At 34.9% G+C, this 24,090-nt stretch overlaps 1 protein-coding gene across 12 annotated transcripts in view; it reads right to left on the bottom strand.

Moving 5' to 3' along the window:
• Positions 1-24,090, bottom strand: part of mark2b (MAP/microtubule affinity-regulating kinase 2b) — a 290,583-nt gene that overhangs the window by 11,389 nt on the left and 255,104 nt on the right. For 8 of the 12 annotated variants that reach the window (XM_039769082.1, XM_039769085.1, XM_039769090.1 and 5 more), the window contains 2 exons: positions 20,355-20,618; positions 10,436-10,462 (listed from right to left, as the gene is read on the bottom strand). In XM_039769082.1, coding sequence (XP_039625016.1) covers positions 10,436-10,462; positions 20,355-20,618 — 291 coding nt within the window. The remainder of the gene's footprint in view (positions 1-10,435; positions 10,463-20,354; positions 20,619-24,090) is intronic. The other 4 variants (XM_039769084.1, XM_039769087.1, XM_039769094.1 and 1 more) reach the window with 1 other exon arrangement.

Raw genomic sequence — 24,090 nt, 5'->3', positions numbered from 1 at the left:
TTTTTGGTTTATCAATTTTATGCCAGCACCAGTCCTTTAACCCTGTTTCATCACCAACACCTTGCAGAAAAGTACAACTCGCACCCCACAGTTCATGCAAAAAAGCTGAGACAGACACAGGAACCTTAAGACGGAAACATCAAAGCACCAAAAAGAAAGAGTAACCTTTCAGACGACTGGAAAAACAGGCTAAACACCCCTTGGGCCCACATTAATATTTGTACAAAAAACATCATTAGACCCAATTAAGAAATTGGTGAAAATGTTATTGACATATGAAATAGTAAAGTGAACAGCAGCAGTCATGTGAGAAAATTATGGCAGTAAACTTTCTGTTATTTACCTGTAGTATGACAACTTCCCACTCTTCACTAGGGGTTACTAATTTACACCATCTTGGTAAATGGACATACAGTACACCCTGACAATTATGCTATTCAGTTTGGAAACATTTACTAAAATGAAACTCCTCTACATTGTAAAACTATTTATTAATATATTTTAGGTTAAATATGTCTTCAGCACATTTAAAGCATGTCGACTGCGGTTTAAAAGGGGTATGAACTCAAAACGCATGGCAACTGCTCTTTGTTCTGAACCATAATGAAAAACAGGTTTCACTAAAATAACTACAGTTATCTCCAGAAATATTGGCACTCCTCAAAAAAGTGAACAAAAAAATTAATACATAGAGATTCTAAAATTCCTCAAATGTTTGGAGAAATTGTTGACTATTCACTTAATAAAAACAATTTCTGCAAAAGTGTTGTTATATCTTCAGAATAGTTTATCTTGTTAAAAATGGATTTAGCAAAATTATTGGACTCCTTGAAGAATATTATAAACAAATAAATTTGCATCCTTGGGGAAAAATGTTTCTTGCTGTTGCTTTTAGTGTCTAGGAATGTTTGGTGTCTATGAACTGTTGTCTATTGCAAGTTCCTGTTTCACTGGGATATATATATATATATATATATATATACACACACACACATTATATCCTTTTGTTATCCATCAACATTGTTAAAATCAAAAAGCTCTCGGCTCAGATAAGAAATAAATTGTTGAGCTGCATAGATTAGGGAATGGCTACAAAAAATACATATTCAATTGGAATTACCAGTAAGCACAATCAGGACCATAATACTAAAGACTGAAAAGCACGGAACTGTTGAAAATTTGCTAGGAAGGAGAACATTTGCATATTGCTCCCATGCTCAGTGAGGTGAATGTTGAGAGGCAAAGAGGAGCCCAAAGATGACAGTTTCACAGCTGCAAAGTTTAGTCGAATCTTGGGGGATTCACTGTTTCAAAAGTCAACTATAAGACGACACCCTCCATGACCAGAACTTTTATGGATGAGTGTAACAAAAGAAGCCTCTCCCGAGTCCAAGACACAAATCTCAGCATCTCTACGTTGCCGAACAACATTAGAGATACAACTGAAACCGTATGTTGTGTTCAGATGAGACAAAATTTGAGTTTTTTGGCCATGCACACCATCACCATGTTTGGCAAAAAAGGGAACTGCATACAAAGCAGGGCACCTAATATCCATGGTAAAATATGGTGGCAGTTCTTTGATACTTTAGGACTGTTTTTCTACCAGTGGTCCAGGACTCTTCTTAAGGTCAGTGGCATAATGAATTCCATTAAATACCAGAATATTTTAGCCAAATATCTGGTTTCCTCTGCAAGATGGCCAAACCTGGGCCGTGGCTGGGTCTTCCTACAAGACAATGATCCGAAGCACACATCAAAATCAACAAATAAATGGTTGTAGAAAAACAGAATAAAGGTTTTGCAGTGGCAATCTAAATCTCCAGAACCCAACTGAAAATCTGTGGTCTCAATTGAAGAAAAGCCAATAATTTCCATGAGTTGGAAATGTTTTGCATGGAAGAGTGGTCCAAGATCCCTCCACAAGTGTTCTACAATTTTGTTAAACACTACAGAAAGAGGGTGAAAGTTGTCATTCTTGCTAGGGGAGGCCCCACCAAATACTGACATTTGGGGTGCCAATATTTTTGGAAAATTTGTGTTACTAAAGGAAAACATTTTTTTTCCGCAAAAGTCTGACATTTAAAAGCATGAGGCTTACCCAATTGTTAAAGCACAAAATATTAATCTTTGCATGGGTGGTCCCTTTATAGATATATATACATTCATTTTACAATTGTTATGCAATTTTTAATGAAGGGTGCCAATATTTCTGGAAATTACTATGTATCACTCAGAACCAGCTGAATGGGCCTGATTGTTAAATACTGACCTTCTTGAAGCTCACTTTATAATACAGTACAGTTCACTTTTTAGAAACTATTTACATAGCTAAATCTTGTTAACCACATTATGATAGGTGGACAGGCATCCCAGCCGGGACAGACTCACAATTCCTCACCTGGCTGGGAGGCCAGTTTAACGGATGGTCAGGAAGAGAGGTGTGACATTTCCCCTCTGTGGGCCAGGAGGTGGGCATGGGTGGGGCACTGGGACTGGCATCAAATCAGTAATGGACAGGAATCTGTTACCTGGCTGGGAGACCGGCACAGTGGGATAGATGACCTGGGTGGAGAAGCATCCTGACCAGGATGGACAGTAGTCCTTTTCCTTGTCAGGAAGCCAGCAGAAATGGGTGAATATGACAGACTGCCTTCTATGCGCAGGTCATCCCCACCCACATTGGCTTGGCAGCATCCCTTGTGTTTAGCCCCTATATGGACACCGGGAAGTCAGCTTGGGAGTTGTGGTCTCTTAGGGCTTCCCTTTTGGGTTCTGTCGGGGCTGCTAGACGGGAGCTATTGGAAGATGAATGCATATTCCAAGGTGATCACATCTAACCAAGAAGTGCTTCCTGGAGATAACAGTTTGGGTACTGGTAGTACTTCTGGGTTGGGCTTAAAAATGGAGTCTTCCACTTTGCACAGGGGGTTAAGGGTCAGAGTCAGAAGAATTCAAAGCTTGCCGTGGATGAGAAAGAAATGGAAAAGTAGCATTGTGTGCGCTCTAAAGGATGATACTAGTTCAGATGGTACAAAAGATTAGTGGTATTACCTGTCTTTGTGGGAACATGCTTTTGATACAATTTGCAATGCACACTACAGTGCTTCTTGTTGGACTTTAAATAGCCAAAATGTCTCCACACTACCGAATTCCTCTGAACCTTTTTCAACAATGTCCTTGTCTTTTGTGCCTTTGGCTGTCTGTTGAAGTGTCTTCTTCAGCAACGCTGATTTTGTTTGAGTTTTTGTTAACATTTTCTATTATGATTTTTATCTTGCTTCCACTCCTAAATGCAGGGCCTGCTGTAGCCTAAACATTAGCACGTACTACTGCTACTCCGACCCTAAGTGCTATGTGCGTCAACCTAACATGGCTGTAACTCTATTCCAGCCACATGACTAACTCGGCGTGGTGCTATTTTCATTAGCTTTTTGTGTTGTCTGTCAAAACATGAATGAAAAGAGTTCTGTCAATGTTGTATCAACAATGTCTTATATTTCTATTGAGTAAAAGTTATTTCACGATAATTATATTTTTTGTTTTATCGCCCAGCCCTATGGGGAATACAGGAGGACCTCAGAATAGAACTGCTGCTTCTCCATGCTGGAAGGAGACAGCTGACAATGTTCTGGCCTACACATTGTTGAGCATCATCTTTCCAAAGAAAAACAAACACCCTTTAGAATGTACATCATACAGGTAAGTTTCATTATTGAATTGTGATGTCAAGGCAGTCGCCAAAGTTTTCACAAAAAGACCTGAGAAAATGCTCTTATATCAGAAGACAGAACCGGTCTCTTTGAAGGCAGGAAACTACTGTCAAATGTTTGCTGTTTGAGGAAGTGTACACTACATCTAGCAACAACCAAGCCCCCACACATTTCAGTGTCAGTATATGTAGATAAAGCTTTTGAAAGAGTAGAATGCGGATACCTCATTAATGTTTTGCACACATTTGAGTTTGGGCCAGATACTGTTGCCTGGGTTAAATTACTTTACTCGAGCCCACAAGCTTTTGTGTAGGTAAACAGCATACACTCTGATTTCTACAGTTCGTGGAGCATCCATCTAAAACACAGAGGTAAATGAGAAGCCTTAAAGGCAGCTTTAGAATGAACTTAAACCAAACCATACCTCGAATTGAGCAATAGCAATGACAACGTGAATTGGTCATCAGATATTGACATGGAATGTGAAACTGATGCATGATGCGGCACTGTACAAGCAAATCACCAAGATATTCCTGGTTAATTTGGTTGTGTGAAGCTTCAGCATGGTGCATCAGTAGCTGCCTGACAAAAAGGAAAAATAACTGTGATTAAAAGTGCAAGAACAAGCAAGACGTTAGCTCCTGAGAACTACTCACAATGCGGCAAGTGTCAATTGTTCATGTCAGGGAAAATTTGGAAATCAATAAGACTTTTGCTGACATTCTACCTTGTCATGGGCAAGTAACAGAAAAAATAGGAAAAGTGCATAAAGAAACATGCTTATACTGTCCTGATTGCGACATTAAGCTGAGCATTGGTGACTGTCTCAAAACCTATCACACGAAGACCAGGATTCAGAACTGAATTTGTTCAGCAGTGGACACCAAATACACCTTTCCGACTGTATTTATGTTGATATTTTGGTATTTACAAGTTTCTGTTGCAACAATTTTTATTGCTGAAAAAAACTATTTTAGCCTCATCTTTCCCGGGATAAATAATGGCAGCGCACACAGATGCTGTAGCTTTGTGCTCCCTGAATAGGTGCTCTTTTCTGCTATTATTTTTCTTAATATCGACTTTCATTGTTTTACACACAGAAGCGAGCATCCACTACAGTCGTCAAAAAGCTTCTACAGATCGGCTCTAATAGCAAAGATAATTATTATAACACAGAGCAATACCACAGGAGATTCTCAGATCACCGGGACTTACGTTGACTCCTACACAACGACGCAAGGAGAGGAAACAAAAAAAGAGGCAAGCGAGCAGGATTACTAACTACGCTAAAGGCTGCTCTGCATAAAACCCCTCTTTCCAGTGTTCTTGTTGCGAATACTAGATTACTCTCAAATAAAACGGACGAGCTCTGACTGGATATTTCCACACATAAAACCACAAGGGACTGTTGCCTTTTGATTTTTTCGAAGACGTGGCTGGATCCCACCATACTGGACATAGCAGTTGAACTTGAACTAAGGTGGTTAAAATTCATTTGGGAAAAAGCCTTCTTTTTTCAGAAAACTCATTAGCATGTTACATTATATTAGAAGGCTATCCACTGACTGTTTTAGAATAGTTCAAGTACAGTACCTTAGAGTTACTGTTACCAGGAAGTTTAAAGATCTTTGTAAACACAATTTTGGCAATCTGATGGAAAGCACTAAACAAGATGCCAATAGATTGTAAAATATTCACTTCTCTCTAGCAGGCATTTAATATAGTTATAGTCTCTGCATGCTGACACTCACTGAAAATATGAAACCAATTTAGATATTACTTCAAAGAAAAGACATGGCTGTCTGCTGCCCCTATACGTGATAACTTTGCATTCGCACCCACCCTCAAATATACAGTCTTGTAGGTTGTTTGATCATTGGAAATCCTGTCACATTAGTCTTTGGAGTTACAGTATTTCATGGGCTATCTGGTGACAGTGTGTCAGCTGATTCTGCTTAGTTGGAAGAATCCAAATACACCTCTATAACTTAATGGAAAAATTGTATTTTATATTTTCTGAAACTAGAAAAAAAAATAATTACGTGGAACTGTGCAAAGCTTCTTTAGAATTTGGCAAAATTTCATTAAGGTTATTTAAAAATAAATTTGCTGAGCTGCTGTGTCTTTTAAAGTCATATAATTTTTATTAGCAAAACATAAAACAGTAGGTCTCTTTCTTATTATTAATTAGCACCCTGTTGTGGTAAAGATTGGGGGTTTTAGCACAGTTTCTTTGACAGATGGGATGAATTTTAAGATTTCTTTAAATCTTGAAGTTTTGTTGTACTGAAACCATAACACATAGATTTAAAATAAATAAAACTGCAATTTATAAAAAGGAAAAAACTGATATAGTTTAAACATGTATTTAGGATCCCCCATTGCCATTTCCTGGGATGAGTGACAAGTGGGGGGATGTAACAAGCATAGCTACAAGACACATGAGCAGACTGCAGACATAATTCTCTTGATTGACCTGGAATTATATGGGAATTTCTCAGGAGACAGAGAGGTCTCAAAATGTACAAAGTCTTCACAAGTATGCAGAGTCACTTCTAGGATGTATTATGTCTTGGATAACTACAGTGGGTTCTACAGTTTTGCAATGAGACGGGATAACTAAAAGGTGCATGTTCTACATATCACAATAATTTAGTCTTCTTATTAATTAATCTATTCAAGCTAGTTCTGATATTTTCTAAGCATTCATATATTAAAGTGCTCTCACAGCTCAGACATTCCTGTTACAACTGCAGTGAACCTTGTATGGCAAAATGTTATTTTAAGGTGTAAAAAAATTATGAAACTATGTCAAAATGTGTCCATAAAATATTTAGAAAACTATACAGATTTTATTTAAGTGTTACTTTTTGACATAGTCTCCTTAGTTATTAACACACTTTAGTTGAACACGTACACACACTCCTCCAATATTATCTACAATAACGTTCATGGATGGATGATCTGATTGTATGTCTTTTTTGAACTGTTCAATATATTTGAAGACACTAAACGGAGCAAAAATGTTTCCATAGTGCGCTAAAAGTTAACGACTGATCTGTGATGCTGATAAATTTTCTGCTGAAAATAATGGATAAATTCACGCTGCTTTTCTTTGATGGTTATGGAAAGTAGAATGGCCATGTAAACAGCAGTATAGTAAACCAAAAATTAACCAGATCATTTGGACTCTAGTTACAGCAACATGGACCAATAAAACTCCCATTTAAGTGAATAGTATAAAAATATTGAACAGGTACATTTGACAACCCCATATATTTAAAGCAGCTGTTTAACTAATACAAGATTATGTGATCAAAGCAGTAGTAGTAGTACTAGTATAGTCACATGTACAAAGCACAATGAAATTCTTGTGAACAGCATGTAACATGTGAAACCCTCTCCAGTATAAGTATCACCTGTGTAACAAGAATTTCTGAACTTCCTTTACCTCCCATATCCTTGTGTTGTTACTGTATAATAGCTAACAAATACTCTTATGATCTTCTGCCACTTGTCCCTAATCTAGAAATGATGCTTGGCCTTAATACCAACTCCCCTGCTGCAAAAAGGACACACCAAATCTTGACTACAGTAAGTTAAAATTCATTATAGTAAACATCCATCACAAAGCACATCATGCAATTCTACACCCAAGAAGCTACAATAAAATTACAATTTCAAAATTATTGCATATAGTTAACTTAAAGCATGTAGTTTAGAGGTACTAATGGAGCATTCAAGACATGTCTTGTGTTATAATGAGTGTCTCAGAGGAAGTAATGTAGGGTCCACATATGTAAGTGTGATTTCCCTTTAATCTTATGCGTAATTTGGAGTCTTGTGGTACTCATTTAATAGCATGTGTTAATCAAAGAAACATTTATAAAATTATTGGAAAATCACATTTAAGTGTTTTTAAGCTGTCTAGTAAATATAAAATTAGACCTGTATTGATTATGATTGCTGTGTTGAAGCTACCAATTATGCTTTACCTATTGATACTGTACATTTCAAAGTACAAATCTTTTAAAACTATCAAACTTATTACTTTGATATGGTGAAGCATTCATTAAAAAATGCAATTTAAAGTATATGATAATTCTTACTTAACAATGTCAGAATGCTTATAAATTTCAAATTTTCTTAAATAACCTTGGGGAAAAAAAAAAAAAAGGATCGACACCAGCCTAAATGGAGATGCATGCACAAAGCCACACTTTCTGTAAGAGATCAATTTAGAGAAACCAGTACTTTTTGGAGACATACCCAACTATGTCAACCTTCACAGTCACAATGTTTTTGACATTCAAACTTTAGTACATAGTGAGACAAATTTTAGGAAAACATTACAATATTTTCATATACAAAATAATTAACAACCAAGATAAACAGGAAATGCAATATAAAGCATTGTGGTTTTCTTTTCTGGCCTTCTGTAGGAGTTCTCTCTCGTTTTTTTGTGCACCATAAAGGTGCACCATTAACCAGTTTTGTAACTGTTTCTAAAACCTAGGGTCACAGCTTGGGTATGATATACCTGAGGTGTTGTATCTCTTCCTTTCTCTCTTTTGAGTTCCTTGAATGGCTGCTCTACAATGGTTCTCTGAAACAGGCACATTAAGGCTTCATTCATATGATGAAAACTATGAACCATGATAAAAAGGCTCTTAAAAGATTTTTTTTTGTAAAGGCATTAAAAGGAGCTACACCATCAGGAGTGCATCAGCTATTTTGTAGACGTATATGCTCCCTCCATGTCCTTTGACTTAGTGTGCACATATTTTTCCAGTGTGTGGCTACCCATATTGAAACCCCCCTTCTACAGTATCTGTAGGTGTAATCCTTATCATATCTGACTCCAAATTCCTCATTTGAAGAGGGATACCTACGCTCAGGTTCTTATAGTATTGTAGTTCCTACTCTGAACTGAGGTCTGTTCCTGAGGCTGAATTAACTGTACAGTGTAATGGAGCGGAGAGAACCACAATTCAGTCTTACTTGCTAGACCTCTGTTTCAGAGATTAAATAACTAAATATGAATTATAGTCTTACACTGCTACAACCTTTAAGGGGTGAATCAAATATTTTAGTTTCCACTTTATTCTTTTAAAACTAATATCTGAACATGCTGCTTTCTTGTTTTGCCTTACTTACAGTTTTAATAGTAATTGAAGAATTTTCAATTTAACACAGTATCAGTTCTATACAGCGATATATCATACCTACTGTAATTGAGGTTCTAGGTCATTTCTAGGTCTTGACATGCAAAAGAAGGTTTTTTTCTGCTTGGTGTGCAGGTTTTTTGAAAGAGGATGGTAGAGTATTTATTTTGGATTACTAACAGTTTTAGAGGACAGAAGAAACCTTCCTATCTGGTTTAGAGTATCTGTTGACCAGTTTAAGTCAGAATCATGGAATGTTGCCCTCATTGTTTAGTTTTGATTTTCTTGCTATATGATGCTCTTACATATATAGTATAACTTTAACATCTGTTCTGCCATTTCAAGAATTTCATGGCACAGCCTTTTAAGTTCTAAGACAAAGGCTTTCTGATCCTCTTTAACATCCTAAAGGGGTATTGCTCTTCTTCAAACAACTAACATTTGGTTGAAGACTATGGTATCTTTCCTTCCAGATTTACATAATATTCTGGTTACCTTTGACAGTCTAAATTCAGTAAACTTGACTGGTATATTTAAGTTATGTTTAAGAGTGCACTACAGTGGACTGGTGCTCCCATGGTTGCCTTGTGGTTACTGCTGTAAAGAAGAAGTCCTAGCATCTACAAACTGGACTGTGAATTCAGAAAATGAACAGTTTTGATAGCTATGCAGTAAAATGGCTGAATTGAAGTTAGTAAGTTGAAGTTATTTTAAAAAAAAAAAAAATAGTGTAATTATTAAGTACAAATCTCATGTTGTAATCATTGGATTCCATTTTTTATTGAATACAATTTAAAAAAGTAACTTGTAGTGAATGCTGTTAATTAAATTTTACAACTAAATGTTTTACGTTTAGAAAATATTAAATTACTCCTTATGGCAGAGTAATTTATATATGTTTATATATACTGTTTGCTTTCAGTTCTATTATTTCCATATTCCTATGTATCTATTACCTTATTAATTACAATATAACTTAGATTCAGCTGAACCTAACTGATCAGTATCTACGCTATTTTTTAAATGCTATTAAAGCTTTTTTTTGTCTCGCACTGAATAGATGACTTATTGCCTTTACTAATGCATTATCTTCTCCCATGTAAATAAAAACCACAAGACGATCTTATATTATTTGCCAAAGCAAAATTGGAGTAGGGCTTATTTGTTATCAGCCTTGAAATTAATTCATTTTAAAAATGTGTACTTACTTAAAGCGCACAATATCTCAATGAAATTTTAAAAGACCTGAATACATTTATTTTGTTTCTGAAAACGTGGTATACAATAAAAGGCCTAGTGGAGAAATGCTTGTTGTTACAAGTGTTGCATATTGTCATTGTTGAAGCATCTACTGTGCCTGAACTGCTTATTCATTGGTCACCATGACAGACAGAGTTATTTGCAGAAAGTGTGAAAAATGTGTAATAACGAGTGGAAAGGAAAAGGGTCAACTAGGAATGAACAACAGATTTTGGTAGCAATGCAGTACAAGAAGAGGTTAGTAACAAAACCAGCAGCATATAAATAAAAATAATTCATACGCTTGAACATGCCTACCTTCTGGAAAATCTGAATGACAGATTTCTATAATAAAATAAAATAAAAAAAAAAAAAAAAAAAGAAAAATATATGAAGAGGAAGCTTTGAAAACACAAAACTGCACATTTAAAGCCCTTTACTTTAGTAGCAATTAACCCACCCAAAAACCACAAAAAAAGTTTATTGGGAGGGAGGGAGGGAATAACTTGATTTAGAAATCAAGTTTTGTTATTAATATACTGAGCAGTTTACAAAAATAAATGTGTTGTATTAATTCAAACCATTTTGAACATTGCTCTAAATATGCTATAAAATTATTTAATTTGATAATATATAATTTGCTAATACAAATTAAACATACATTTATCAGCTTGTAATTTATCACTTTGAGATGTACAAATAAGATAAATAAATAAGGTCTATAATGTCTACCAAAAAAAAAATAACACAGTAATACGAGTGGAATACGTAAGAGATGGATGAAATATAAAACCAGCATCCTATCTTTACAAAATCAAATATCTAAAGTTAAATATCACTCAACAACAAATCTACTAAAGAATCCTTTATATACTTTTATCCATGTAACAAATAATCTGATCTGCATAAAAATAGCTGATGTGTTTAATATGGTGCCAGCAAAGTTCAAAATAAAATAACAAAAGGTTGAATTACAGAATTATTAAATACTTCTTGCCTATATACACGGTGTGCACAATTATTAGACAAGTGAGTATTTTGACCATATCATTTTTATTTATGTATTCTGACTCTAAGCTGTACAAACTTTAATAGTTATTGGATTTAAGCATATCAAGTGATGTGTAGTTGTGTAATGAGGGAGGGTGTGGCCTAAGGAGATCAACACCCTATATCAAGGTGTGCGTAATTATTAGGCAGCTTGTTTTCCTCAAGCAAAATGTGCCAAAAAAGAGATTTAACCGACACTAAAAAGTCAAAAAATATAAAAGGTCATTCAGGGGGATGCAGCACTCTTGAAATTGCTCAGATATTGTGGCATGATCACAGCACCATCAAACGTTTGATTGCAAATAGTCAACAGGGCCACAAGAAACGTGTTGGGACAAAAAAAGACGCAAATTAACTGCCAAAGATTTGAGAAGAATCAAACGTGAAGGAAGCCATTATCCTCCAGTGCTGTCATATTCCAGAACTGCAACCTATATGGAGTACCCAGAAGTACAAGGTATTCAGTGCTCAGAGTCATGGCCAAGGTAAGGAAGGCTGAAACTCAACCACCACTGAACAAGACACATAAGTTTAAACGTAAAGACTGGGCCAAGAAATAGCTGAAGACAGATTTTTCAAAGGTTTTATGGACTAATGAGATGAGAGCCACTCTAGACGGAGCAGATGGATGGGCCCGTGGCTGGATCAGTAACGGGCACAGAGCTCCACTTCAACTCTGGGGTACTGCTATGGTCTGGTATTATTAAAGATGAGCTAGTTGTACCTTTTCAGGTTTAAGATGGACTCAAAATCAACTCCCAAACCTACTGCCAGTTTTTAGAAGACAAAGACACTTTATTCAAGCAGTGATAAAAGAAAAAGTCTGCATCTTTCTAGAAGACCATGATTTTTATGCAGGACACTGGTCCATCACAGGCATCGAAGTACTCCACTGCATGGCTAGCCAGTAAAGGCCTTAAAGATAAAAGAAAAGTGACATGGCCCCCTTCCTCACCTGACCTAAAGCCCTTATTAAACAGCAGAATTACGGGGAAGGAAAAGAGAACACCTCTCTGAACAGTGTCTGGGAGAGGCTGTGGTTGCTGCTGTACAAAAAGTTGTCAACAGATCAAGAAACTGACAGACTCCATGAATGGAAGGTTTATGACTGTTATTGAAAAGAAGGGCGGCTATATTGGTCACTGATTCTTTTTTTTTTTTTTTGAAATGTCAGAAATGTTTATTTGTAAATTTTGAGTTGTTTATTACTCTCACTTTAACAGATGAAAACAAACAAGTGAGATGGGAAAATTTTCGTTTTTCTTTTTAGTTGCATAATAATTCTGCACACTAATAGTTGCCTAATAATTGTGCACACATATGTATTCCCCTGAGAATGTTCACACTCACATTTCCTTTGTAAAACATTCAAGTTACAGGTTTATTACCATTTTGGATTGAATGATAGCACTGTATTTGTTCCATATTAAAATGAATCCTCAAAAGTACAACTGGCTTAATAATTGTGCACACAGTGTAGTATAAAAAATGATGGCTGTTCAAGCTAGACCTACTAAGCTATTTGATCAACAATGCAAACTGCTTTGTACTTTCCTTCAAAAATATAATTATCCCTAAAGTAACTTTGGTAATGCAAACATACTGCTATTTTATTATTTTACAAATTAAATAAAATGGCCTATTATAACCAAGAACGCATTTGTGAAAATAATATTTGTTTTAAATGCACGGACAGTTAAAACAATTGAAAGTTGCATATATTAGGATAGAATAAAAATACAATGCTAAAGTATGTTTACTGAAAAACTTTTTATTTATAGATATTTTGGCATTTAAATCTTTCAGACTACAAATTTAGATGCAGATGTCAAATGAAAATAAATTCTTCTCTAATCTTAATTAGAAAAAGCACACATTACCGATAACAAAACTTAAGTTTCTCAGCTAACAGTAAGGCCCTCTTTAAAGCGTTAGCTTGCTCATGAATTTTATGGTTAAAAGTGCAAAGACATTAGGTTTATTTAAAACCCAAATCCAGTTAGAAACATTTTTATCCAAGCTATGCATATCAGTCAAGATATTGTTTTGCAAATGAACAATATTAACAATAACTTGAACATGACCATCTCTCTATATAATATCAAGTGATCTGCTATTCAACAAAACTTATTTTTCACCTAATCACAACAAATTGGATGTTGATGTAACTAGCCAGGACATGAGAAGTCCCAGCAGCACTTGTACAAAAACAAAATCACATTAAACTTTACCACTGACATACCAGAGCAGAATCTGACTTTATATTTTCAACATAGTATTTGCCTTAGTAGTGAAAGCTCTTAATTAATATTGGTAGACTGAAGGCATCTTATTTGTAATATTCTGTGAAAGCGAGTATCATTTTGCCTATATAGAGAAAATTGAACTAAATATAAAAAAATAAACAAATTGAAGAAATGTTTATTTTATGTACAATATTCAAAGTATTACCAGGATCATTAGCAATTCTAATTAAATGCTGTACTAAAACGAGAACTTGTTTGGTTGCTAAAGGTTAGAAAATATAGATGTCACTGGGAAATATTCAAAGATGTTGTAATTCTTCTAACTACTACTTTTTTCTTCTATAAGCTTGTTTATATGACGTATATATGGGGGTGATCAAAAAGCATGAGCCACACCTATTAAGAGAAAAAAACAGCAAAAACACTAACCCGTGCCCATCGAGGCAGCATGGGGTGCAAGGCGTCAAACAGTCCTGGACAATGTACCAGTCCATCATGGGACCCCACCTTGTGCACATACATATGCACACTCACACAGGGTCTAATTAAGAATCTTTGGTTAACATAATCTGCATACCTTTGGTGATGTGAGAGAAACGCTACAACACCAAAAGGAAAATCAATGCGGGCATATTGAGAATGTCCCACCTCCACAACAACTGAGAGCAAGTTCAACCTCAGGATGCTTGATTTATAAAGCAGCACTATTCATAGTGTACTTCCCCCCAAAACAAGTTATTTTTCATCATAATTTCTGTGAACGCCAGTACACTTGCTATAATGTTCACAAAGCTTTTCTGTGCCACTTAAATAAAATATGTCTTGCTTGTACAACCACAGTTTTGTAAATGATTTTGATGTCTTAATCTCTGATATAGTGTGCGCCACGAAAGTAAACCTTCAGACTGGGAAAGAGACAGCAGTTGGAAAGGGCCAGTCAGAAGGATTGGGTACATGAGGAATCTCTTTCAAAGAGCAAGCTTTGCAGTTCGTACAATTGGAGGAGACATATTGTTGTTAAGCAGAAGAGTAATGATTGATAACTTTCTTTGCCATTTTTTCCTGGCTGACTGCTTTAAGCGAAAAAAAAAAAAAAAAATAGTGTAATATTGATCAGTTATATGAGCCTTTTGAGCCATGAATCAATATTACATTTTACATTACATTTACTTATTTAATTGATGCCTTTACCCAAAGCAACTTACAACATTTATGATACAATTGGTTACATTTCTTTTGGTTTTCCAATTGGAGAACAGGCAGGTGAAGTGACATTCTGAGGGTCACACATTTGTCAGTAGCAGGATTTGAACCCACAACCTGGGTTTGAAGTCCAAAGCCTTAATCACTACACCACACCCGACATACTCTCTCAACACCATAAAAAATGCATGCAACATCCTACCGGCATTTATAATGTATTGTTTTGGTTTTGGAGCATTACCATACTTTAATTATTTTGGTTATTGTTTGGACTCTGGATCAAAGTGACGTATCATCCCTAGTTATGAAACATTACTTCAAATTCTCCCAGTCTGAACTCATTGTTCAAAAGTCTTCATGGACACTGGATGCGGTGATGCTTTACCTTGGGAGTTAATATTCTACACACCCAATGTACATAGAACCTGCTTAAGAAGAACAGATTCAGTTGACCGCTAACTAACCCCAGAGTGTTTACTATATTTTGTTCCAAAAGTCTTCGATTTTCCATTACATTTTACTGCATAGTGACATTTTCTTCGTTCACTGATGCCATCTTCAAGATATGTCCTGCCATTAAGGAATTCTTCAGTCCATATTGTGAATTAGCATCTGAAGGGGACTGGTCCTGGTATACACTTTCTAGGCGTGAAGGAATTTCTAAAAGTTTACTGTCCTCTAGGATTAGAAATTCAATTATACTTTATTTGGTGTTTTTCCTCATCCACGTTTACTTGATTCTCAAACTAGTACATACACTATTAACTACAAATGGTAGAAACTTCTAAATTACTTATTTTAGCGTACACAAGGTAACCTTTGGTGAAATATAAAATCGACCCAGTATAGTACCCGTTTTAGGTTCAAGCACAAAACTATTTGATCACCCTTCCAAGTAATTTACATTAATATATATATATTCTTTCATTGCAAACCAAAGTAGACTGTATAATTCAGTTTTCTTTACAACATTTTTGCCTTTTTCACTATGCCAACTTAAGTCATTAAATGTCAAAAGTACAAAGAACTGACTGTACTACCACAATAAAATACACATTTTGAAATGAGTAACAGTAAAAACGGTTCGATGCAGATATGTCAGTTAAAGAATTTGTGAATTTCCCCTTGGGATTAATAAAGTATCTATCTATCTATCTTATCTATCTAAAGAATGGTATAAATGCTTAAGAATTCAGTTTTTTATTTCCTCAGACAGCCTAGTGTAGTATTTTAAAACTGCAGTAAGATTTAAGCACCTAATGCAATACAAGTTAACTGAATAATGTGTTTCGTACTGTGAAGAATTACCTATACAAGAATCTTACATTTTTAGTGGCAAGTTAAATTAATTGACCTTAAAAGGACATATTGGTAAATTTTCAGTTTCCGTAACCCTTGGGATCCCCCTACTCCTACAAAAATGAACAGCAGAAAGAATATAAGCACATACCAGCCACCAGTAAACAATATGCTATTCCTTTTTCAGTCATACATTTTAATTCCAGCTGTTGGGAACAGACTTTGGCACTCTAGTTAACTGAGTCCAGTAAATTGGTCATATGCATAATAATGCAGAAATTTAACTACATATATCAAATATTGTGATACAGCAAGAAATTATTACTTTTTAATATTCCAATTTACTGTAATCACATTTTTTGAGGTATGAAAATGCACATGACCATGCAAAAATGCTACAAAGCAACTGTGGCCATATCTTTAACATTGCTTCATGAAATGACAAACACTGCATCTAAACTAGTGCAATCAGAACAAAGAACAATCCTTATATGTTAACATTACATACTTTTAAATTTATAAATATTTAAGTTAATTATTGGATTAAGCAATTTCAGATCATCATATTTTAGAATCTGAAATATCTGAAATGTTTAGAAAGGATGATACATTACAATGGAGTCCATAATGACTGAACATTATATAAGAGTTATTTTCAAAACAAAAATCCCCAGATGAAAAAGGAATAGCATTCTCTTATATCCCATCCTTACAAGCACCCAAAATCAAAATTGTGTAAAATGCTTTATTAAGCTGTAAGTCATTTAATATATAATAAAACAATCTGTGACCAAAATAGTTTGTGCACGCGAATATGATCTTATTAAGTAAGAATAACGAAACTTGGGCTGTACAAGTATTCATTTTTTTATGTTTGTTTTTAGGTGCTTGAAGAGGGGAGGGAGAAAAACAAGTAAATAGACAATCCCAACCATGATGTCTGACAAAGTCATACTGGTAAACAAAATGCAGTTTTTATGAGAGATAAATAATGGATAAATAAAAAGTTACTTAAAACAAAACTGCAACACATTTGATGCTTACTCTTCCAACACTAAACCTAAGTAGTAACAACTTTAATAGAATTTATTTTGGTTTATGCTTGAACTTAATTTTTTTTTAAATCACTAATGAACTATACTTGATTCCAAAAGTGTGTTGCAGTTATGCCTTAAATTTATTTTAAGCTTAAAATCACAGTGAATCTGCCCTCCCAGGTAGTTTTTACAAAATACCACGGAAAACTAAATTTAAGAGACACAGTGACCAATTTAGTAAAATAGTTTTATGTAAATACTATACTTAAGGCTCCTTCCATCTAGCATTGCATTTATCAGTGTGGTTGTCTCAAATATGTCATATAAATAAGGCACAATCAAAACTGAGGTCAATACAAATGTGCATTACCTTCTGTAAATTATTTATTACCATTACTCAATTTTTATCGTGTTACGAAAATCGGTTACTATTTTGTCCCCAGTTTAGGACAAACAATGAAAACAAAAATATGACATTTGTATAAGCTTTTATTGTAGTAGGTGAGATGGACCAAACTGATAAGTACACAACCCAGATTAACATATGCTAATATTTGCAGGTTGGCAGATATGCCTTATTGTAATCTGAAGGTTAGTTAATTCTGTTTCATAGTTAAAAATACACTTGGCACTCCTGTGAGGACAGACTTATGCTTCATATTCACTTCACAAATTCTTTGTATGAAGAGTAATTTGGATGCATTAAGCATACTTACTAATTGCTATGACATTTTGTATTAAAAGTTTACAAAATACATTACAATACTGTACATTATCCAGTTTCAGAACTTTATTTTGCCTGCATTTGAATTTCTTACACCAAAACACAAAATGCAGGATTCATCACCAAGCACAAGCCATTTGTCAAAAATATATAATCTTGCTTAAATCCTTTGTTTTTTATAAAGAAATAATAATGGAAGAATGTAAAATCTAACATTAACATTGTATTGAATTAAAGACGTCTGTTCTTCATTCTACATAGCAGGCTCAATAATTTTCAAAAAGCATAACTTAAATTAGTATATTGAATCATAAACATTGTAAAACAACACTTATAACAAACACTTGTAACAAACATAGAAAAACAAACTTTCCAGGCCTTTATATAACTCACAATCTCATGATTTATATGATACAGCAAGTTTCGGGCAGTTATATCTAAAATTAATAGTACCAGAGTAAAATCTCAAAAAAATGTATTATTAGTACTACAGAATGATAGAATGACTTACCTGTAAGCAGTATGAGAAGACATTAATTTCTGTATTCAATTTTGCAAAAGTCATTTTAGAAGTTTGGGGAAGCAAATAACTTGCAAAGTATTTGAACAGTGTGCACAGTGCACAGGATATAAATTCTTTTGTGTTATTTTTATTTAAATTATTTCATATCCTCTGCCACATTTGTAAGTACCAGTATTATAAACAGGTTTAGTAAATACTGGATAAACCTTATTTAATTTACATTTCTAGCATTCAGACTCCTGAAGAGAGATGTAGAATACAAGCTAAAGACATTATTAGCAAGGCATAGAGATGCTTTTGTCTTCTATGGTTTATTCCCTCTGCTGGTACATTGTAATTTTATGATCTATAATGTTTTCTTGTGATGGTGCATGCTGTTAATATTACTGTATAAAATACAGTCTTACTGATTGATCTTCTTTGAAACAGACAAGCCACACAACAGCAAGCAGTCAATGTACCCAGACTCAAAGGGTCATGATGCAATAAAGACATACAGAAGACTGCAATTAGAAAAATTATCAGTTTTGCATCTTATGTCTGCAAAATGAAGCATAACTCACAAGGAAAAAAGCTAAGAAATGAAGTAATGTACCTTGTAAAAATCTTATTTAATAATATTTATGGGCTTCAAAATTGATTATCATAAAATGCCCTTCCACAGAAAGCAAAAATGTTTATAGAGGTCTGGCTGTACCAGATGACACTAGCCTTGTACCTTTTACCATAAGGTGCTGACCAGTCCATGTAAACAAAGTGCCCTGTCATATATTAAGTTAATTCAACACAAAGGGAGAACCACTTCAGTGGAAATCAGCTACAAAATAATTAGCAAAGTAATTGCTATTGTTTGCATCCTTAATTATAGGCTGTGTGTAATGATGACTAAGAAATGCATGTGTAGCAGAAGGAGTAAATCATCATAAAAAGCAAGTCTACATATTAAGAAACGTCTAAGAAAGCATGTTCTTGTTCTACACCTTATGTCAGCTGTATGTATTTGCCCCCTTATTGATGTCCTCCATATTTGGATATTTGTCATAATGAATAGGTTCAGATCTTTATACAAAATGTAATGTTAGATAAAGGGAACCAAACAAAACACGACAATTTGTACATTTCTACTTAACATATTTAAGTAATAATTAATCCAACATCTGTATTACCTGTGTAAAAAGGTAACTGCCACCATAGGTGCTTACTCAAACAACTTACCAGAGTTAAATATTAGACACAAGTGGCTGAACACAACTAGACCAGATCGCAGCCATGCCTGTTACATCTAAACCTCACCACATATTGACTCTTACCATGATGGTAAAGTGGCTATTACGTTTGGAATAATTTCCTATGGATAAGCAAGTTAAAAATACAGGTCTCCAGATGACATTGATCCCACTATGTCTGTTGTAAGGCTCAACACTAAGAACATCATACCTACAATAAAACATAGGGAGCTAATGTGATGGTTTGAAGATGTTTTGCAGCCTCAGGCGCTGAAGAGTTGCCATTATTAAAGGGACCATGAATTCTATACTTTACCAGAATATTCTTTAAGGAGAATGTCTGATCGTCTGTCTGTGACACGGAGTAACAGAACAAATGACCCAAAACACAACAGCAAATCTATAACCGAATGGCTCAGAAGAAACAAAATTAAAGTTGTGGAAACAACTAGACAAATTGCAGACTTGTTGTGGCTGGACGTGAAACAAGCAGTTCATGCATGCAAACCTATGAATGTATCTGAATTAAAGCAGTTCTGCAAAGAGGAGTGGGTTAGAATTCCTCAACAGTGATGTGAAAGACAGCTATTTAGCTCTGAGGTACTGCAACCAGTAAATGAGATTATGGAGGCAATTACTTTCTCACATGAGTGATAGGCATGTTGGGTAACTTTGATCCTTGAATAAAGAAAATAATTATTTGAAAAACTGTATTATATGTATACTTAGGTTCCCTTTTTCTAATATGGTATTTTGTCAAAATGTCTGACACTCTAAATGTGTAAACTATGCAAAATAGAATGAATAAAAACCTTTTTTTACAGCACTGTACAGTTTAGATTTGAAAATATTCTCAACAAATTATGGAGTCCCAGACTTCAGAAATGCACTCTTTGCAAATATAAGTTTATTATATACTAAAACCTCACCTGCGCACAAACTTGGAGGTGAACTTGCTAAAGATGCCAGTTGGTCCTGCTCGCCGAGCCTGACTGTTGCCATGGGAGAGTGATGGTGAAGCTGGTGGACCATTGTAGGCTATTCCATGCTGGTCCCGGGTAGCACGTTGTTGTCCTGCATGGAAGGTGCTTCGACTGGCTAGACCCCTAGGAAAGTTGGTACGGTCTGTTACAGCAGCAGTACTGATATTGTGAGCTGAGGGAGATGCCACAGGGGCTCGCTGAGGGGCCGTACTGTTGTGTAATGAGGAGAGGGGGAGGGGGGAAAAAAGAAAAATAAAATAATAAAATGAATGAATGAATGAATGAATAAAAAAAGAATACCTGAATCGTTATGGGGCATTCTTCAGAAGTGTTCAAATATTTATAGAAATGTACATAATAAAACAATCCAGTGACACTCAAAGTAGTAAGGTATCTTCCGTATCAGCTAAAAAGAAAGCAATCAAAATTTTTGGGAGAATAACATCAGAACATATCTTCAAAGGTTTTCTGCTGTATAAGGAGACCATCAAGGGATTCCTAAAGGAAAGAAAAATAACATGCCTCACAGGCTAAAGCATTTTCACAAATGTGTTATGATAACACAGACACACAGAAGCTTTTTAACACTTTTGTAAATGAGGACACAATGGTTTCTCACTATGCGGTAATGAATGAATCTGCAACACTGGGTAGAAGGCAGGTTATTTGTTCACAAATTACAAGTCATTACTAAATATGGTTTAGAAGGAACAGAAGGAAACTGGATGATCTTTTGAGAAATGGTAGAGAATACTTCAACTTTTATAGTCGTTGCACTGCTTCCACTGTACCTAAGACTTACCTATTTTCGGGATACAAATTATTATTATTTTTGCTATTATGTGTTATTTTGGTGTCTGCACTAAAATGACCCGAAACAATAGAATGTTTAAGCAAATTGAATGACTAAACACATTAAGTTCTCATATATTTATTTTCTAAACATGCTTAAATTTAATTGAATGTGACAGGAAGATGAAGTCTATTTCTGAAAAAAATGGGCAAAAGGCAGTAACCAAGCCTGAATGAGGCATCTTCCATCACAGGGGGAAAAATCACTAACACATTCCAATGAACTGATATTTAGGGGAATTGATTTATCAAAACTGAGTAACTAAAAGTAATCAAGAGCAAAAAACAGATCTGCATACTAAGTAACAAAAAGATTTATTTCAGATCAGATCAGATGAAATTGATGACATTCATCCACTGGGTTGAGTTATCAGTTTCAACAAAACATTTTAGTGAACATTTTCCCCTTTGGATGAAAAAGACTTATTATTTTTATTTTTTTTAAGGGAATAAAATTTTAACATTTTTAATACTTCTTTGAATACATCACAAATGTACAGCCAGGTTCAACATATAATTATGTTTATCTATATTCCAGGGTTAATTGCGTTATGTATCTTCATCTATCCTGCAGTAACTGCCTTAGCAACTCAATTAGTTTTCTGTCTACTTGTTAACACTTTTTTACTCAAAAATAATTATTGCACAATCAGCTGAAAAACATTCTCTGGCAGTTTAAGGTTTCCTAAAACACTGCATAATGCTTCAGTAATGATCAGAACATCTAAAGATTGGTTATTATTTTAAATTTAGCTGATTCACTGGGTATCTCTTTAATGTCCTCTTATGATCAGCCTTTTTTAAAATCTGCTAAATGGTATGCTACTCTGAACAACTTAATATGCTTTTGTGCTGTGTGAGACAGCTACGTGTATACTGGATGTACATTCAGATCTGAAAAATCTGATCTGTGAAATACACAAACTATGCAAGAAATAATGAACTCAATTTTTTTTTCCATTCCACTTATTTCAGTCTACACTAGAAACTGTATTTATATTATGTATTATTTTTGTATATTTTTTTTAATTCTAATTGAATATTTCAAGTGTTTTCAATAATACCTAGCATCTCATGGTGAAACAGGCAGATACATCACAGCCAAGGTCAATCTAACTGACAGACAACAGTTCTTGAGGCTCCAGGAGTGTGTTTCAGAGATGATAATCTGCAATCCAGGGGAATCCTATGGAATCATCCTGTCTTAATTTTTCTTTTATCAACTACACAACAGCACAGCTTGAGTTTATGACACCTTCTTTAAAGATTTGTGTACTGAATGTGGCATCACCATCTGAGATGAGCAGGAGTATTCAAAGCTGATTTAGGAATTATCATGTGATGAAAGAAGCAGCACCTAGAATTAAGCATTTACTAAGACAAAGAAGTTGGTGGTGGACTTTACGATGTACCAAGCAAATCCTAAGGATAGCTACTATAATGGGAGAAGAACTGCAGTCCTATAAATAAACAGGGCCCAGATGAACAATAGACTGAACTGGGTAACAAAGACAGGCTGGCTATAAACAAAGCGCCACAGCAGACACTGTCTTTTAATGGGTACAACAAACTGCTGGGGATGTTCTACAAGTCTATGGTGTATGCTTTGCTATATTTTCCTGGAGATTAAACATAAGGAGATGCCAAATGCCTGAATAAACAGTGCAAGAAGTCTGACTGTAGACTCAATGGAGGCAATGATAGAATAGAATAAATATGGTAAAATATGTAGTCATGCAGAGCTGCTTAATTAATCGTATACTAATCGTGATTATGTTTACAGGTGCAGTGACATACTAATCGTGAAAATTAGCGGTTACTGTATTGCATTAAGTCCACTCTCACTCTTGAATTTTCCCAGTTACAAAGTGCTTTAATCAGGAAATAAGTGTAATCAATCAGAGACACATGTCCTGAGGGCAAGAGCAGGGTGAATCAGAAGCATTCATATCATATGAATAGTTATAGGTGACAGTCCTTAATGAGTTTTTTTGAAGTGTAATGTTTAATAGTGATGAGTGAACCCACTAGGGATTACTTCACCATGAGTTTGGTGAAGTCATTGAAATTTTTGGGAACATCACCAAACTGAAGGAAATGTACTGAAGTCAGGGAGGGAAGGAGGAACTGGACTAGTTTTAAGTACATAAAAGACAATTACACCATTTTAAAGTGTTTCTGATGGCTAAGTGTCTGTCAGCTATGACAGGGAGATTATTGTGGCCAAAATTTGTACTGTAAGGCGGCAGTGTTAACCACTGCGCCACCATGCCTCAATCTAGCAGTAAGTAAAATATATATATATATTATTGTGCTCATAGAGTCTTTGGGAACACATCAGCCATGCCATGAAGCAGCAGTGTGTGACTGGCTCTTTCCCTTGTTTGAAGTTGCAGCTTTGGGTGCAGAGATGGAACTTGTTTTTTTTTTTTGTTTCCTATGTACTGGTGCAAATGTTTCACACTTTTTTCTTCCGTCATTTTTTAAATAGTAAAATCTTTTGATATTATTTCACATGGTCTAATGTGTTTTCTGATGAGGGATGGGTGAAGGCTCAATTACGGCTTGTTTTGATTGGTAATCATGGTACAAGGCTAATTATGGATGCAAATTAGCCATGCAGCACTGGCACAGGCAGTACTCTCACTATTGTCATGTGGTGTGGAAATTTGCCAATCAATATCTCTAACAACATCTCTTAAAAAGCATGAATTTCTTTTTTCTGTGTATGCAGCAGCCTCCAATGTTTTAGTAACAAAATAAAGATTATCTTCCATAATTTCATATTTTGTTTCTCTTTTGTTATGAAGCATGTCTGTATCTAGCAAGC

Source organism: Polypterus senegalus, chromosome 11, assembly GCF_016835505.1.
Source record: "Polypterus senegalus isolate Bchr_013 chromosome 11, ASM1683550v1, whole genome shotgun sequence".
In the NCBI taxonomy this organism is placed as follows: domain Eukaryota; kingdom Metazoa; phylum Chordata; class Cladistia; order Polypteriformes; family Polypteridae; genus Polypterus; species Polypterus senegalus.
The sequence above is the reverse complement of the archived record's forward strand: the minus strand, read 5'-3'. Positions and strand labels throughout refer to the sequence as shown.